The sequence below is a fragment of the Triticum aestivum genome, chromosome 3A (assembly GCF_018294505.1).
Source record: "Triticum aestivum cultivar Chinese Spring chromosome 3A, IWGSC CS RefSeq v2.1, whole genome shotgun sequence".
Lineage (NCBI taxonomy): Eukaryota > Viridiplantae > Streptophyta > Magnoliopsida > Poales > Poaceae > Triticum > Triticum aestivum.
Genome location: NC_057800.1, coordinates 637,373,126 through 637,391,014, shown reverse-complemented (window position 1 = coordinate 637,391,014; position 17,889 = coordinate 637,373,126). Strand labels below are relative to the sequence as shown.

At 46.2% G+C, this 17,889-nt stretch overlaps 2 protein-coding genes across 2 annotated transcripts; one reads left to right on the top strand and one right to left on the bottom strand.

Moving 5' to 3' along the window:
- Positions 1 to 1,181: 1,181 nt before the first annotated feature.
- On the top strand, positions 1,182 to 6,530 carry LOC123062787 (receptor protein-tyrosine kinase CEPR2). The gene is made up of 3 exons (XM_044486451.1): positions 1,182 to 1,471; positions 3,331 to 5,397; positions 5,869 to 6,530. Exon 2 carries the CDS (start codon positions 3,340 to 3,342, stop codon positions 5,389 to 5,391), a length of 2,052 nt encoding a protein of 683 aa, XP_044342386.1. The 5' UTR covers positions 1,182 to 1,471; positions 3,331 to 3,339; the 3' UTR covers positions 5,392 to 5,397; positions 5,869 to 6,530.
- Positions 6,531 to 6,547: 17 nt separating this feature from the next.
- On the bottom strand, positions 6,548 to 8,912 carry LOC123062788 (amino acid permease 6). The gene is made up of 6 exons (XM_044486452.1): positions 8,714 to 8,912; positions 8,330 to 8,563; positions 8,161 to 8,254; positions 7,685 to 8,036; positions 7,314 to 7,538; positions 6,548 to 7,212 (listed from the first exon to the last, which is right to left on the bottom strand). The coding sequence occupies exons 1-6, from the start codon at positions 8,793 to 8,795 to the stop codon at positions 6,784 to 6,786; spliced, it is 1,416 nt and encodes a 471-aa protein (XP_044342387.1). The 5' UTR covers positions 8,796 to 8,912; the 3' UTR covers positions 6,548 to 6,783.
- Positions 8,913 to 17,889: the final 8,977 nt, after the last annotated feature.

Here is a 17,889-nt window from a genome sequence, read left to right as displayed (position 1 = left end):
AAATCGACTGACCCCATCTATTTTTGGGGGCAACTAGCAAACATGTTCTTCAGCAGGGACGTCCATTGCTCCGAATAATTAAAGTTGGACACAGGAACAAGTCAAGCAGGGGATCATTTCGCTGTCGCAGCACTAGAAGCTGATGCAATGGCGGTTTAACTTACGCTCTATTGTTTGACATATAGGAGTATTCATTAGTAGATTGACATGGCAGGCATTGTTTTGCAATCAGTCAGGGCATCCGTCCTGCTTGCGCATGGTCTGCTGCCCGGCAGGCAGTTCACGGGGTTCACGTCGCAATCCAATCAGTCGCGCCGGTATAAAACTGTGTTCTTTGGTCTGTTGCAAAACACCACCCAGACAGATCGCCTTGGCTGCTGATTGCAGTTCTTTATCTGCATCAAGACGAGGAACTTATCTGATAATATACGAGTACGTGCGTGATCTGCAGAGAATCTGGCCAAGAGGCACGGGATGATTATAGTATTTGCCCATGATCTGGTCATGATCTGCAGCTTTCGGCCGTGCAATTGTTATGGGTTATCTGCACCTGTAGCGTTTGCTTCTAGTAGGGCAGTGAGCTGGCTCGGCAGATCTTTGACTCGAATTTCTGCTGGTGGCGTTATCGTCTCTTAGCTAGCTAGAGTCCGAGACCTGCTGATTGGCGCTTCGTTTTCCATGAACCTACCTCACCTACCGTGGTTGAAACGGGAGGGGGGCATTTCGGAGGTTCAGAAAAATCGACCGCCCTGCTCCGTTCGTTTACACTTGGTTTTTCACGAAGGCACAACAGTGTGGAGAGGAACAACAGTTGAGCTCAGCGCTACTCCTCTCGATCGACCGGCGTTCTAGTGCCGGTGACTCAGCGCCCGTCGACGCGCGGGCACGGGGGCGCGGCACGTTGGCACGGGCACGGGCACGGGCACGGCCGGGGCGGAGACCGGGCGGGAGCTGCGCGACGCGGCCGTTGCTTTCACTTTCAGCCAGTGGATGGCAGCCTCCACCAGTCACCAGACCACCAGCGATGCCGCCCGCCGCAGCCTCCCGCGATCCACCACAGGATAGAAGATTCCGGCGCGCGCGGGTGGGGCTGGACGGGACGGAGCCCGTCGCGCTTGGTCCCCGCGTAGTGTAAAATCCGTCCCTGTCGCGCCCACCACGCAGGGGCGGGCGTGCAAGTGCGAATCCCGAGACGCAATGAACCGCCACCGCTATATATACGCCGGCCGGCGCATCAGACGGAGCAGAGGCTTCAGAGCATTTCCGCGCCGCGACCCAAAGGAAAGCTAGAGGCGCCCGCACCTCCTGCCTCCGTGGCCGCTCTCCTCTGCTCCGTCTCTCTCGCTCCACTGCTTATAGCCCAGAGCTCGCCCGCCGGTTCCTCTCTCTCTCTCCCTCTCCTCCTCTGGCACTCTGCTGCTTCGATCCAGGCCAAGGAATTCCGCCCGCGTCTCCTGCCTTCCTGCAGCCGGTGCGTTCCTTCGTTCCCCTGTGCTGTGCCCTGCCTTTTGTGTGCGGTTACATTTCTCCATTTGGTACGCGGACAAGTTTTGGTACTAGCAGGATTGATTGAGTACCTATGCATGTGCTCGCTCCTAATATATACAGTACGTCTTATATTTGTTGACATACTTAGCTACCTATAAAACGTCCTATATTTGTTTACGGAGGAAGTACTTTACCGCTTTGATGGGAAAATCTGGTTTTCGTGAGGTGCCTAATGCACTGGTACGGAGGGAGTAGCAGGATTGATCGAGTACCTATATATGTACTTTACTGCTTTGGTAGTTTTGGGCGTTAAAACTTACTTCAAAATAATAGAGGGCTGCATGCATCAATTGATGCACGAGCCGGGGTTTTCCCTCCTTTTTGAAACAAAAACTTTACTAGTTTACTGTACTAGAGAGTATGGAGCCACACACCTCCTCCGTTCGTCATTATAAGATGTTTTGGATATTTCAATATGGACTATATACTAGTTAAAATAAGTGAACAAAGACACTAAAACATGTCTATACACATCCGATTCACAAAAAAGTTACAACGTCCTGTATTTGTAATGGAGGGAGTACTATATAAGTATGGCTCGATGTATATAGCTCACTTTAGTCATAATAATGTTGTATTGCTTTTTGATGCATTTCTTGATTCATATCATGTACTCTGATTGCTTTTCCCGGGAAGCGGTAGTCTGCCACATGGACATTTTTTTGTGAGACGAAACACATGGCCATATTATTAATTATCGTAGAGTAGCTCTTCTGACCAAGAGAAGTAGAGACCAATGGAGAAATATTGCTGCGACTGGTTAGGGGCATTGGACAGAGGAATCAGCATTCCATACGCATGGTTCATGTCGCTGACGGCGATGTGCTGGTGTTCATCAGTACTTGACAAAACATAGGTTAGCTCCGTGCCAAGATGATGCATGCAGAAAGCGTGGAACTTCGCCCGTTTGCAGATGAGATCATGTAGTAGAGTGTCGCTGCGCCCCTGCACCGTTCGGTCGTGTGTGGTCGGCAACGATCTGCTGTAGATGGAACTGCAGGCACCAGAACTCGCATTTCGCCGTCGTGTGACGCAATACTAGACAATGGCCATATGTTTTTCTTTTCTTTTCTTTTTTGACCGAAGAAAATGGCCGTATGTGCTAGAGACAACGGTAATAAGGACCTTTGTTCTGCTCTGGGAATCAAATTGTTCTGTGCGACCACTTGCTGAATGATCGAGTCGAATGTCGACATGAAGTATGAACACATCCAAGATCCGGTTCTAGTGATCCGAGACCGAGAGGCTGGGAAAAGATAGGGGTATATCCAATTAATGTACAGTACCTGCTAAAATATCTGCATAAGTTTATGTAAAAATCTGCAGTGCTTAGAAACTTAGAAGAGATTTTGGTATTCAGAGAGTACATTTCTGTTGCTGAAGAATTAGAGCATGAGAAGACTGATACTGGTATTTGCTAGGAGCCTAGGCTAACAAGAACTAGTATCTCTTTAGTAGCTTGGTCCCCACGATTATTCAGCACCAAGATTTGGCACAGTGATTTGTCTTGAAGTCTTTTCACACTTCAATTTCCATCAACTGCGATAAAAGTTCGAGTACAACTATGGTGATAGCCAACTGCAAACTGCTTTCATTCGTTTCTGGAATTTAAGCAGTATCCACTTCTGTGGAAATATCGTCTAGGCATTTATACCTTCATCAGATCCAGTGTGTCCACACTAATTTTTAGGATCCCTTATTTCTAGGTACACAGTATGCAGGTCAACCTCACCTCCTCAGATATATTTCTGGTGACTAATTTTTAGGATCCCTTATTTTCAGGTACACAGGATGTCAACCTCGCCTCTTCAGATATATTTCTTGTGCATTCTACTATTTGCCAATGTTGGGATATCCACATCTTTACGTCTGGAAAAAGACGCACTCCTCGACATCAAAATTCATTTGCAGGATCCACAGAATTACATGAGCAACTGGGATGAATCTCACTCGCCGTGCCAATTTCATGGTGTAACGTGCCATGAAATTTCTGGTGAGGTCACAGGAGTGTCACTCTCAAATGCCTCGCTGTCAGGCACAATATCACCATCATTTTCTGTTCTCCACCAGTTGCATACTTTGGACCTCAGTGCAAATTCCATCTCAGGCATTATCCCTGCTGCACTGACCAACTGCACAAATTTGCAAGTTCTTAATTTGTCAATGAACAGCTTGACAGGCCAATTGCCTGATCTTTCATCATTGCTCAAATTGCAAGTTTTTGATTTATCAACAAATGGGTTTTCTGGTGCATTTCCTGTGTGGATCAGCAAATTATCAGGCCTAACTGAATTGGGCCTAGGAGAGAACAGTTTCAATGAAGGTGGTGTTCCTGAAAGCATTGGACTCCTGAAGAATCTGACATGGCTATTCTTGGGGCAATGCAACCTTAGAGGAGAGATACCAGCTTCAGTCTTTGACTTGGAGTCACTTGGGACTCTGGACTTCTCGCGCAATCAGATGACCGGTGTGTTCCCGAAGGCGATATCCAACTTGCGCAACCTGTGGAAGATTGAGCTCTACCAGAACAACCTGACTGGTGAAATTCCTCCTGAGCTTGTACACCTGACATTGTTATCTGAATTTGATGTGTCTCATAATCAACTTACTGGTGTACTGCCCAAGGAAATTGCTAGACTGAAGAATCTTAAGATCTTCCACGTCTACAGGAACAACTTCTATGGTGAGCTTCCTGAAGGACTGGGGAACTGGGAGTTTCTTGAGTCATTTTCAACTTATGAAAATCAATTCTCAGGAAACTTTCCTGCCAACCTTGGCAGATTCTCACCACTCAATACAATTGACATATCAGAGAATTATTTTACCGGTGAATTTCCGAAGTTCCTGTGCCAAAGCGACAAACTGCAGTTCTTACTGGCTTTGAGCAACAACTTCTCAGGTGAATTCCCCACCTCCTACTCTTCTTGCAAGACTCTAGAGAGGTTTAGAGTAAGCCAAAATCAGTTCAGTGGGAGCATTCCTCATGGCATATGGGGATTGCCTAATGCTGTCATCATTGATGTTGCTGACAATGGATTTATTGGAGGAATATCTTCTGATATAGGCATTTCAGCCACCCTAACCCAGCTGCTTGTTCAGAACAACAACTTCTCTAGTGAACTTCCAATGGAGCTGGGAAATCTCCCTCAGCTGAAGAAGCTGGTTGCTTCCAACAACAGATTCTCTGGCCAAATCCCTGCACACATTGGTAACCTGAAGCAATTGTCATACCTGCATTTGGAACAGAATGCATTAGAAGGGTCAATACCACCAGAAATTGGTTTGTGCGACAGCCTAGTTGACCTTGATCTTGCAGAGAATTCTTTGTCTGGCCAAATCCCTGACACAGTTGGCTCCCTTTTGATTCTGGATTCACTCAATCTATCCCATAACATGATCTCTGGTGAAATCCCTGATGCATTGCAGTCACTGAGGCCAACCTATGTTGATTTCTCTCACAACAATTTGTCTGGACCAATCCCCCCACAGCTCCTCATGATTGCCGGAGATGATGCATTCTCTGAAAACTCTGACCTATGTGTCACTGCCACTTCAGAAGGCTGGAGGCAATCAGGCACCAGTTTACGCCCTTGCCAGTGGATTGACAACCATCATAGCTTTTCACGGAGGCGGCTTTTTGCTGTGCTGATCATGGTGACCTCTTTGGTTGTTCTCTTATCTGGATTGGCATGTCTGAGATATGAAAATAACAGGCTTGAGGATTTCAACAGAAAGCAAGACACTGAGAGTGGTGATGACAGTGACTCAAAGTGGATTGTCGAGTCCTTCCATGTGCGAGGGGTCAATCCATCAGCTGCTTTGCCGGTACCCATGGTTACATAGCTCACTGTAAGTTTGAGACATCCTGTCACTTACATCGACTTATCTTTACATCTTTTTTGTAGTTATTAATGCTGTAACGGTTTAACGTTTAGTCTTCTGTGCAAGTACTGTAGAAAATATTTTGCCAGTGCTACCCAAACTCAACTACTCTATTATTCATCTTGTCCTGTCCTGGTAAATAACACCGTCTAATGAAGTGAAGCACTAACTATTTAATTTGACTATTAAAGCAGTATAATTGATGTAGTATCTTTCACTTGATACCAATATATGTTAAATGGACGCAGTTTGTCTTTTAATTTCTTCATAATATCCTTACACGTTTTGGTATCAAGTCATTAAAGTAGACCTATCCATGTATATTTGAGTAGTAACATTAACAAGTGAAATATTACTTACTCTTTAGATGCATATATTCACCTTAAAGATATCAGTATGAAGATTTAAGTCTTACGTCAGCTTATCTCTGAACTGCAGGGCTTCCGTATTCTCTCAAGGTGCGAGAAGAGAGTGGCGTAAACTAGTCTTGTGCCGTCAGAGTTTCTTAGTGGACGTAGCCGGACAGACTACCAGTTTGAAGGTGAACTGGAAACTGTGTCCTGGGTTTGATCCCGTAACTGCAGCAGTTTGATCTATAAGTTGGCAACTATGCGTCAGAAGATATAATGAAGGTCTTTAACATTGCCCTTGTCTAAATTGTTCGAGCCCCTTCTGAGCGACCGACGATGAGAGAAGTTGTGAAAATGCTTATTGACAATGATTCTACTTCCGTATTCGGAGGGCAAAGAACAGGAATAATAAGTAAAAGCAGGCTACCTTTTCTTTGTAAGATGCCACCATCAACAAGATGAGGACCTTTACACTCAGAATAGCAACAACACTGAAGTAGCAGATTAGAATGTATTACTAGTGAGCTGGAAGCAAGTAACTAGAAGGCTGTTAATAATACTCTGGAAGTGTAGTGGCCTCTGTGGTAGCCTCATAGGTCATGTATCTGCAGCAGTTTATGTATAAATTCAGTCATATAGCTTGCAGTTTCTGTAAAAATGCTAGATGGTGATTTACTGTACTGAACTGTGATAATGATGAAACAAAGCAGTGTAGTCCAATTTCGACTACTTTGAATGGGCTCGATTTTATCAAAGAGGAGCTTGTCTTTAACACAGTACTTCCTATTTCACATGTTAGTCATTCTTGCAAGTTTATTTAGAGGTAGTAGAAACAAGCCAATGGGTCATTACAACCGATCCAGCTAAGCTGTTAGCTCCAAATCTTTGCGGAACTGATCGGATATCACATCCCGATACGTGGACATCAGAGAAAAATGATACGATACAGTACAGAGACTCAGCCTACAGATTCAACCGCTATTCTACAAGTCTTGTACATCCTCTAGCTGACAGTTTTGAAAGGGGTGGAGACCTTCAGGCTATCCACGATGTCGCTCACAGAGCCTATCCCCACTGCCACTGAGATCATCAGGCAGACCATGCTCAAACCTTGCAGGAGATACCACTTGGTCCCCTTGGTGATCTTCCCCTGGGCAATGTGCATGCTTATGGGGAAGTACACGGTTAGCGGCCAGAAGCTGAACGCGCCGAGGAGCCCTAGCACCGCGTTGAAGAACGGTATCATCATTGCCACCACAGTTGTTGCAATAACTATGACCGTCCGTAGGACGAGCTTGTAGGGCGCGACGGTCACCGAGCCTCGCTGCATGAGCGGGATGCTGACGGTGCATGCGCTGCTGATGAACTTGGTGTCTGGCCACCTGGAGACAATCCACCTCTCTGCTGTAGCGAATATGGGCTGTGCATAGACCTGCATTGAGGAAAGCATTTTAGTTCCAAGTTGTTGAACAGTTCAGCTTGTCAATATTATGGAATATGCAAATTCTCAATTTCTGATTGAGATGCACTGACCTGATATGCCCCAATAAGGTGGAGGATGAGGCACATGTTGGCGATGTCGACGAGCCAGAATGGCCCTAATCCGGGGGCCGTAAGGATGTTGCCGGGAGCATCTGAACCAAATGCGGCATATCCGGCGCAGCCAACGGAGATGTAGAATATGGTGGTGGCTCCGATTCCATACATTGCTGCCTTCTTCATGGTCTTGTGCTCAGATGGTGGGGACTTCAGTGTATCCTGCAAGCAAAACAGGTAAGAAGTTACTGACAAAAAACATTGTCACCTGGAGTAATGTTCTGAAACAAAAACATGTGTATCTGAATTCTGATCAAACATGTAATTTCTGGAGTTTGAGTATCTGAATCATCATCATCCATGCTTACCTGGATCTCAATGAGCACTTCTGCGAAAGTGTAGGCAAAGGCAATGTTCCCAAGGGCAAGGAGCACGTCCCACGTCTTCTTGCTGGACGACGCCGCGGTGGCGCCTGCGATCCTCCCGTCGGGCCGGAGGCCGTGCGACGCCCACTCCGTCACCGAGAGCGCGAGCCCGATGAAGGAGTAGGCGAACGACATGACCGCCGCGACGACCGACAGCCACGTGATGTGCTCCAGGCCGGGGAACTGGGACAGCACCACCTGGACCACGGTGAAGGCGAGCATGAGCACGGTGCCCGGCGCGTCGCAGCGCGCGCCCTGGCCGTTCTCGTGCACGCAGTCCGACCTCCTGATCGCACTAGAAACAGAGAAAAAAACAGGATTCAGCATGTCCCTGAATGATAACTTGTCACGTACTTTGGTAGTTTGATTCGTGATGAGGAGGTGGACTGAATTTTGGTTGTTGGTTTGATGATACTCACACCATGCTGATGGTGGCGGTGATGGTGTAGCCGACCATGGTGCCCCACAGGTTGCCGTACTGGGCGATCCCGCACATGAACACCTCTCTGGGACCTGGGGAAAAGTTTCAGGCATTGGGTTCAGAATCCTTGCTGTTTTGCGTGTGGAGGAACAGAGGGGGACACGTACTGAGGTAGGATCGGACGGCGTCGGTGTAGGTGTGGTTCCGGGCGCCGGTGACGGGGTCGGGCGCGCGGTAGGCGTTGGCGAGCAGCGTGGAGGTGTAGTAGGTGACGCACGCGAAGCCCACCAGCGCGAGCGGCCCGGCCACCCACCCCAGCTGCGCCACGCTCCACGCCAGCGCCAGCACGCCGGAGCCGATCACCGCCGTCACAATGTGCGCCGTCGCCGTCCATACCGTCCCTGCAACGAACGAACAAACAAAGACCGCCCCCGCCGCCGCCGGGGCCGATCAATCCAAACCCCCAGGAGGAATAATCGTGCACGCTAAAGCCGTTACACAAACGCCCCTATAAACCAGGCAAAAGGAAATCGAGAGGAGGGGCGGCGCACCTTTGCGCTCGTGCTCGCCCGTCTCGACGTCCTCTGCTGCTGCGGCGGCGGCGGCAGCGTCGGCGGCGGCGTGCTTGTCCATCTTCTCGCCGCGTGGCGTGGCGTGGCGTGGGGGTGTGGGAGTCAGAGGGACGGGTGCGGCAAGGCAATGAAGCACCAGGACGGGGGTTTGGTCGGTACGTATTTATAGGACTCGGAGCAGAGCTGGGGCTGGGCTTTAAACGGGAGCTCTGATGATAGGGCCGGCACTCTGACCTGTACAACACCGGCATTCCAGGTTCGGCGCCGTCGGACTTCATTGGGCAGGGTTCGGATCCAATGCCCCGACTCATTAAATCACTGCGTTAACTACATTGGTCGTTGAACCAATCTATATTTGGATGGATACTGGTATTCTCGGTCCACCAGAGGTTAAGGGCCAGTTCTTTTGGGCAATTCTCCCAGAATTGACCCCCTCCCCAGCTTCTTCCAGAATTGCCACTTAATATTTTTTTACAATTCCTAGCTAGTTAAGGTCTAATTAGCTAGGAATTATAAAAAAATATTAAGTGGCAATTCTGGGAGAAGCTGGGAGGGGGTCAATTCTGGAAGAATTGCTCAAAAGAACTGGCCCTAAGTCTTAGATTTGACATTGGTGCTCGCATTATTTTTAAAATTATTTTATGCTTCCGGCGATGTTCATCAGTGGGAGGAGACATTCCCCTTGACCGTGAGCTGTCAATGCTGACTTTGTAAAATCTTAAGATGCTAGGTCGGCTCAGTCTCTCGAAGGTGCTCATAGCAGTATGGTGTGCATGCATACGATTATAGGGGTGAATGTATGCTTGTGTATGTGAGCGACTGTGATTGTACTGTATTAAAAAAAACTACATTGGTCATTAATTGCTCATGAAAGCAAAAGTACCAAATTGCAGAATCCACCCTGATGATTGTATCTTCATCAAGGTTTTTGGGTGTATTTTATATCTATACGCATTGGTCAGGGTGATAATTTTTCCCACTCAGCCGCCTCCGCAGCTGCCCGAGTTAAGTTATGATCCTGCAACACCCGATCCATGCAACATAAGTCTCCGCATGCGACACGTTTTGCGTGTGTATAAAACGTCGTTGCAACACTTCCCATTGCGATCCGTACAAGATTACTCAAGTACTCCGAGTATGCAAACAAATCACATTCATTAAACTAAAAAATATGCATGCAACATACAGAAGCAACGCAAACAACATGCGGAACAAAGGAACCAATGATGTACATTCACATCTGTAACATAAATTCAATTACTTGTGACATATGTCTAGAATCATCGACATAAAGACAATTTGTACCCAACAAACAACATGTGCACATGCAACGTGAGAGAAAAATTTACACAGCATCAAAGATCCCAAAATCCACTACAACTCACACATCAACGTAGGCACCAACTTTATCCATACGGGCACGCGGACCACGACTATGGCTTGATGGAGCCTCGCCAAAACTAGATCGGGTGGCCACATATCCATTCCATGCAGCCCCAACATCTTCCTTAGAGCTAGGTGGCGCAAACGCAAGCTCCACCACGGGGTCCTCGTCCATGTCATGAGCTTCATTACCATCCATCTAGGGTGGGAAAGAGGATGACTGGTCAAAGAAGAAAGAGCGGTGTGGGAGGATGACAACATAGTAACACAAGAGGAGAAAATCTACTTGGGGAGGGAGAGATGCTCGTGCCTCGTGGGGAAGGAGAAGCGAAAAGGATGGAGTAAGCGTCTATCAGTTTTGTGTGGCAAACCATCCTCGAGGCCGAGTCAAGGGGTTGCTTGCACTAGTTTTGGTACTTTAGGAGGTTGGGTGATCGGGAAATATATTGGGTTTTAAGTGTTTCTTGATGAAAGTTTTGTGCATGTTTTATTCTTAATAATATCAAAGGAAAATGGTAGATCTAGTTATTAGAGCCTTAAAAACTACTCAAAAAATAATCCAAATTTGTGCGGGATTTGGTGAAACGTTTGGCGGCGGCGGACTCCATGATTGGGCATAGTCCAGACCCAATGCTTCGAGTGGTTAAGCCAGTGCATTAACTACATTGGTCATTATATAGTTCTCTTTATGAAGAGTAAACATTGGTCATTATTTAATCTTTTCTGCTGGATTTATTAGAGCATCTCCAACCGCGGTTATAATATGGCACCAAAAAATGTTATTGGACATCAAATAGTGGATTTTATATTATCCAATGCTTCGAGGCACCAAATGAGCAAGTTCATTCAAAAAACCACCAACCACATGGTGGATCAAAAGCCATCATAGTTCACAAGTGGCCAACGCACTCGTGTCATCGTCGCCAGCACCACCATACGTCGTCACCATCATTGTTGCCACCATCACCATTGCCTCCGCCACAACCATTGTTGCCACCACCACCGAATGACATAACCAAGATGTCCCCATGAGTTAATAACTCCCAATATTGTCTTGCCCTATCATCCATCTTCCTAGGATCCATCACCATTATAGCACACTCCTTGGCTATCCTCTTATTGTTTTGTTCCCAGCCTCCATTGCAAGCCTTCACACCTCAATTTCAAGTTTTTTTCTTCCACTCTCACCTTTCTCTCCTCGATCAAGCACATTTTCCTCCCACCTCTTCTCCTCCATCATCTTTATCTCGTATAAACGAGTCAAGTTCTCCTCCTTCCGGTCACCCTCCTGTGCTCTCTTCACCTCCATCATCGGAATAAGTTCTTCCTTGTATGCTCCAACACCGCTATGCGTCTTGGCTGCCTTGGAATTTTTTGTCCATACGAACGGGTTTGAGGAGTGGATAGGTTCTCTATCAAGTCATCCTCATCAACAACAATGTTAAGCATTTGCCTCTTTAGTGTTGTTTAATAGTTTCTCCTTGCCAACTTATCATTTTCAAAAAAACCATGTAGCAATGATGTAAAGAGAAGCCTTTGTTGCCGCCTCTCTTGCTCCTTTGCTTGTAAAGATATTGAATGATTACCTCATACTCATTGATGGGCACTCCACTCTGTGGTGCTAGGTTGACTTGATCAACACATCTAGGCCATGAATTGCATTGGTCTTGAATCACACTCCAAAGATGAGTGAAAGAAATGATTTTGTAGTTGGAGGGAACAAACACATGGCCACCATAGTATTCCTCGATCCTTGAGCAAAAAATTTCCTTTGTTTGATTGGTCCCGATTGTGGCATCAAGAGAGAGAGAGGGAGAGAGAGATCATCCAAGTGTCTCACAAAGCTTCATCTTCCTCAGGTTTGTAGTTGCACGACCTCATAGGCCTCATTCTCATTGTTTGGTTCCAGATCCTCGACCTCCTCAACCTCCTCCTCCACCTCTAATTCAACATTCCTTCTCATTTCTTGGCCATAGGGCATGTGCATGGCAATGCCATCGCGACTGAGTGTGGCTTGTACCAATTGTGACATGAAATCGTCCACGTCTTCATTCAATTACCCACTACAATAACAAAGGAACATCATAGCACTTAGCATCATATCACTCGTCATTCAATTGAGCAATTTTACCTTGTAGGAATTTCCTCAAGCATGTCAGACTTGCTCGTTGTCTAGTCCAAATCCGGCTCATCTCCGGGTGCCAGAGGTGGAGAGGGGTGATGTCTACTATGCAACCCTCTTCTTGTAGACTCGTGTTGGGATTCAAGCGTAGAGTTTTGTAGGGCAGTAGCAAATTTCCCTCAAGTGGATGACCTAAGGTTTATCAATCCATGGGAGGCATAGGATGAAGATGGTCTCTCTCAAACAACCCTGCAACCAAATAACAAAGAGTCTCTTGTGTCCCCAACACACCCAATACAATGGTAAATTGTATAGGTACACTAGTTCGGCGAAGAGATGGTGATACAAGTGTAGTATGGATGGTAGATATAGGTTTTTGTAATCTGAAAATATAAAAACAGCAAGGTAACCAGTAACAAAAGTGAGCGAAAACGGTATTGCAATGCTTGAAAACAAGGCCTAGGGTTCATACGTTCACTAGTGCAAGTTCTCTCAACAATGACAAAATAATTAGATCATATAACAACCCCTCAACGTGCAACAAAGATTCACTCCAAAGTCACTAATAGCGGACAATAAACGAAGAGATTATTGTAGGGTATGAAACCACCTCAAAGTTATTCTTTCTGATCGATCTATTGGGCTATTCCTATAAGTGTCACAAACAACCCTAGAGTTCATACTAAAATAACACCTTAAGACACACATCAACCAAAACCCTAATGTCACATAGATACTCCAATGTCACCACAAGTATCCGCGGGTTGATTATATGATATGCATCACACAATCTCAGATTCATCTATTCAAACCCGCACAAAGAACTTCAAAGAGTGCCCCAAAGTTTCTACCGGAGAGTCAAGACGAAAACGTGTGCCAACCCCTATGCATAAGTTCACAAGGTCATAGAACCCGCAAGTTGATCACCAAAACATACATCAAGTAGATCACGTGAATATCCCATTGTCACCATAGATAAACACATGCAAGACATACATCAAGTGTTCTCAAATCCTTAAAGACTAAATCCGATAAGATAACTTCAAAGGGAAAACTCAATCCATTACAAGAGGGTAGAGGGGGAGAAACATCATAAGATCCAACTATAATAGCAAAGCTCGCGGTACATCAAGATTGTGCCAAATCAAGAACACGAGAGAGAGAGAGATCAAACACATAGCTACTGGTACATACCCTCAGCCCCGAGGGTGAACTACTCCCTCCTCGTCATGGAGAGCGCCGGGATGATGAAGATGGCCACCGGTGATGGTTTCCCCCTCCGACAGGGTGCCGGAATGGGCTCCCAATTGTTTTTTAGTGTCTACAGAGGCTTGCGGCGACGGAACTCCCGATCTAGGTTTCTTTTCGGGGGTTTCTGTATTTATAGGAATTTTTGGCGTCGGTTTCATGTCAGGGGGGTCCACGAGTCAACGACAAGGGCGGAGCACCCTCCCGGTGGGTAGGGTGCGCCTTCCGTCCTTGTGGTTGGCTCGGGACTCTTCTGGTCCAACTCTTTTGCTTCGGGGGCTTCTTCTGGTCCATAAAAAATCACCGTAAATTTTTAGGTCATTTGGACTCTGTTTGATATTCCTTTTCTATAAAACTCAAAAACAAGGAAAAACAGAAACTGACACCGGGCTCTAGGTTAATAGGCTAGTCCCAAAAATCATATAAAATAGCATATAAATGGATATAAAACATCTAAGATAGATAATATAATAGCATGGAACAGTAAAAAATTATAGATACGTTGGAGACGTATCAGGGGCGACTGTGTGACACTACTAGGGAAAAGTTTATAGGTAGACGCTTACTAGTAGCACGAATTTATACCCCTCGCTACTGCTACTTACTAGTGGCGCAGGTTTATACCCTCCGCTACTAATAAGTTGATAGTACTAGCGCGGGTTTATACCCTCCGCTACTACTAAGTTGATAGTAGTAGCGCGGGTTTATAACCCTCGCTACTACTAAGTGTAAGTGCATTTAGTGCCCCTTAGTGATTTTGGTGTATTGAAGACTTATAGGTTAAGGGACTGATGCGTTTGTAAGTGTACACATGTCTATAAGTCTATGAGGAGTTTGATATTTACAGAAAAAGTCGACCCCTAAAAATGAAGTTCTTCGACTGAAGACTTTGGATTTCTGAAGACTTTCTGAAGACTTTGAAAGTGAAGAAATTGGTGTGATCCTGAAGACTTGGTATTCATTCGAGGAACATGAAGCATGAAGACCTTGTTTTCGTAGTTTCATTTTCTGTTTCTTGAGTCATAGGAAACACCGTACTGTTAAAGGGGGTCGAGGAAATACTAAGGAAAAATTTCCAAGTGATGCTCAACTCAAATCCTACATCTACCAATCCCTTTGAGTGAAGCCATTGGAAATCTCATACAGCTCAGTCAATTTCTTCAGCGACAGAGACGAAGTTCTTCTGGTCTCTGAGGAATTTGTTATGACTGAGGAGTTAGGAATTCGCCAGTGTGGATTGCCTACACAGTGAGGATCATGATAGCCCTGAGGAATTTGATACTCAAAATTCCGACCATTGATGTGCTATGTGCCAGCTGTCCCAAAATATCTACCCACCTAACGGTCATATCATTGAAGGGCATTTAAGTCTTATCATGTCGGGCTGCTCCCTAGGCTATAAATAGCCGCCCCCTAGAACCACTAGCTGGTTGGCTTCTCCGAGAGAAACTGACACTTGTCATTTGAGAACATCCCATCCTCCGAGGACTTTGAGTGAAAATCATCAAGTGAGGAAAACCCAAACCCAAACACCTACAAACCCAAAGTGATTGAGCATCACTAAAGAGATTGATCCTGCGTAGATCCAACGCTTGTTACCTTTGAAGACTGTGCATCTTACAGACGGTTAGGCGTCATGGTCTAGAGCATCCAAGAGGAAATTGTGGATTGCCGAGTGACCGAGTCTGTGAAGGTTTGGAAGTCACCTGAAGACTTACCACGAGTGATTGGGCAGGTCTGTGTGACCTTAGCTCAAGGGGAATACGGTGAGGACTAAGTGTCGTGAGCTGGGTGTTCGGGACTGTGTGTCCGGGACTGTGTGTCCTCAGGTTTAAATACCTAGCCGCCCTAACCAGACATACAACTGTCACAGCAATTGGAACTGGTCTACCAAATCATTGTCTTCACCGAGCTAATTGGTTCCATTTCCTCAACCCTTCCATTTCCTCATTTCCATATTGTGTGCTTGTTCATATCTGTTTGAAGACTTTGACTGAAGACTTTCTCTATTTCCTCAGCTCAATTTCTTCAGTCTGTTTGTCTTCATTCTATGTTATCCTATGTTTACGCTTTCTGTACTCTATGCTTGTTTTCATTTCATCATGAAGACCATGCTCATGTTCTGTTATGTTTACTTTTGAGTACTTATTCCTCTGCAAGTAGTTCTTCACTTAGGAATTTCCTCACCCTGAAATTCCTCAGTGAAGAATTCATAAAAATTGCCTATTCACCCCCCTCTAGTCGATATAACGCACTTTCAATTGGTATCAGAGCAAGGTGCTCCCTTGTTCTGTGTTATTTTGGTTTAACCGCCTAGAGTTTTAGTTATGTCGACCACGGGAATGAAGACTGTGACATGCCCCATCTTTGACGGTCATGATTATCCAAGTGGAAGGCCATGATGAAGAAGCGCCTCATGGCGATGAACAACGAACTCTGGACTGTCACGGAAATTGGTCTTACTGACCTATGCAAGATGGCGGAGGCTAATGATATTCGCAAGTACACACTACTCAACCTCATGGCGAAGGACATCATCTGCTCCAGCTTGTCACAAAACCAGTTCAGGAACATTATGCATCTCAGCCATGTGAAACTCATCTAGGACCGACTCTCTGAGGTCTATGAAGGTCATCGATCTCACCATGAACCCTGGTTCGAAGAATTCATGGAATCGCGCAAGGCTATGACTTTCAATCCAGAATCATCGTCCTGTGCACCATGTCTTATGGCAAAAGGTGCCAAGGTAACTGAATGCTACTTATCTGAGTCTAGTGATGATGAATCTGGTGATGAAGTTGGACCCAGTTATGTCAAACTTGCTTCCCTTGCCACTAAACAACAAAGAGCTTTGGAAAAAGTTCAAAACATGCTGAATGAGAGCGACGATATGTTGGGTGAAGAAATTGATCGTTCTAAAGCCCTAGCTGAAAGTCTTCAAGGACTTCAGTCCAAGTTTGACAATCTTCAAGGTCATCATAACACTCTCTTATCTGATCATGAGAAGCTTTCTTATGAATTTCTTCAAAGAAAGCAAGATCTTGAGCAGTTAAGAGTGAGTTATGAAGATCTTCAGAAGGAGCGTGATTCATTACTTGCTCAACAGATCAGAGCTACTCAGGATGAATTTGTTCCTCCATGTTTGAAGTGCATTGAACGTGAAACTGCTAATTCTTCACCTGAATGCTCAAATACTTCCATTGCTGCAAATTATTTAACTGCCTCTGCTATCACTAATTCCTCATCTAAGGACATTGCTAGTATCACTAATGATGCAGGGCTGAAGGAATTGTATATGACAGGCATGTACAAAAGCATCAAAGGGCATCAGGCTTTTTGTGACGTGCTTAAAAAGTAGACCCTCAACAGGAACCCTAGGAAAGAGGGTATTGACTTTGAGAGGAAACTCAATGCTGATGGGACCTACTCGAGACCTGAGTAGTATCCCTGAGGGAGTCCTAGATTAGGGGGTCTCCGGACAGCCGGACTGTATCCTTTGGCCGGACTGTTGGACTATGAAGATACAAGATTGAAGACTTCGTCCCGTGTCTAGATGGGACTCTACTTGGTGTGGAAGGCAATCTAGGCAATACGGATATGTATATCTCCTCCTTTTGTAACCGACCTTGTGTAACCCTAGCCCCCTCTAGTGTCTATATAAACCGGAGGGTCTTAGTCCATAGGACAACATACAATCATACCATAGGCTAGCTTCTAGGGTTTAGCCTCTCCGATCTCGTGGTAGATCAACTCTTGTACTATTCATATTATCAAGAATAATCAAGTAGGACGTAGGGTTTTACCTCCATCAAGAGGGCCCGAACCTGGGTAAAACATCGTGTCCCCTGCCTCCTGTTACCATCCGCCTTAGACGCATAGTTCGGGACCCCCTACCCGAGATCCGCCGGTTTTGACACCGACATTGGTGCTTTCATTGAGAGTTCCTCTGTGTCATCGCCGTTAGGCTTGATGGCTCCTTCGATCATCGATAGCGATGCAGTCCAGGGTGAGACTTTTCTCCCCGGACAGATCTTTGTATTCGGCGGCTTCGCACTACGGGCCAACTCGCTTGGCCATCTAGAGGAGATCGAGAGTTACGCCCCTGGCCATCAGGTCAGGTTTGGAAGCTTAAACTACACGTCCGATATCCGCGGAGACTTGATCTTCGACGGATTCGAGCCCCTGCCTAGTGCGCCACACGACCATGATGAGCATGATTTAGCTCTGCCATCGGACAGTGTCCAGGAGATTGCGCCGACAACCGCTCCGACCTTCAATTCGGAGCCAGCTGCGCCTTCCATGGGCGGGTGGATAGACCCCGCTACGGAAGCCGCACTCCCATCGGCGATCGAGCCGAGTATCGGCCTTACCCTTCATGAGAGCTGAGGGAGTCCTGGATTAG

What these genes read in the sequence shown, in the direction of transcription:
- LOC123062787 (XM_044486451.1), top strand. Translation starts at nt 3,340, where the DNA reads ATGTCAACCTCGCCTCTTCAGATATATTTCTTGTGCATTCTACTATTT.
- LOC123062788 (XM_044486452.1), bottom strand. Translation starts at nt 8,795, where the DNA reads ATGGACAAGCACGCCGCCGCCGACGCTGCCGCCGCCGCCGCAGCAGCA. An exon ending in AAGTGCTCATTGAGATCCAG is followed by an intron (nt 7,539 to 7,684) that starts GTAAGCATGGAT and finishes TTTTGCTTGCAG; the next exon opens with GATACACTGAAGTCCCCACC. An exon ending in ACCTTATTGGGGCATATCAG is followed by an intron (nt 7,213 to 7,313) that starts GTCAGTGCATCT and finishes TCCTCAATGCAG; the next exon opens with GTCTATGCACAGCCCATATT.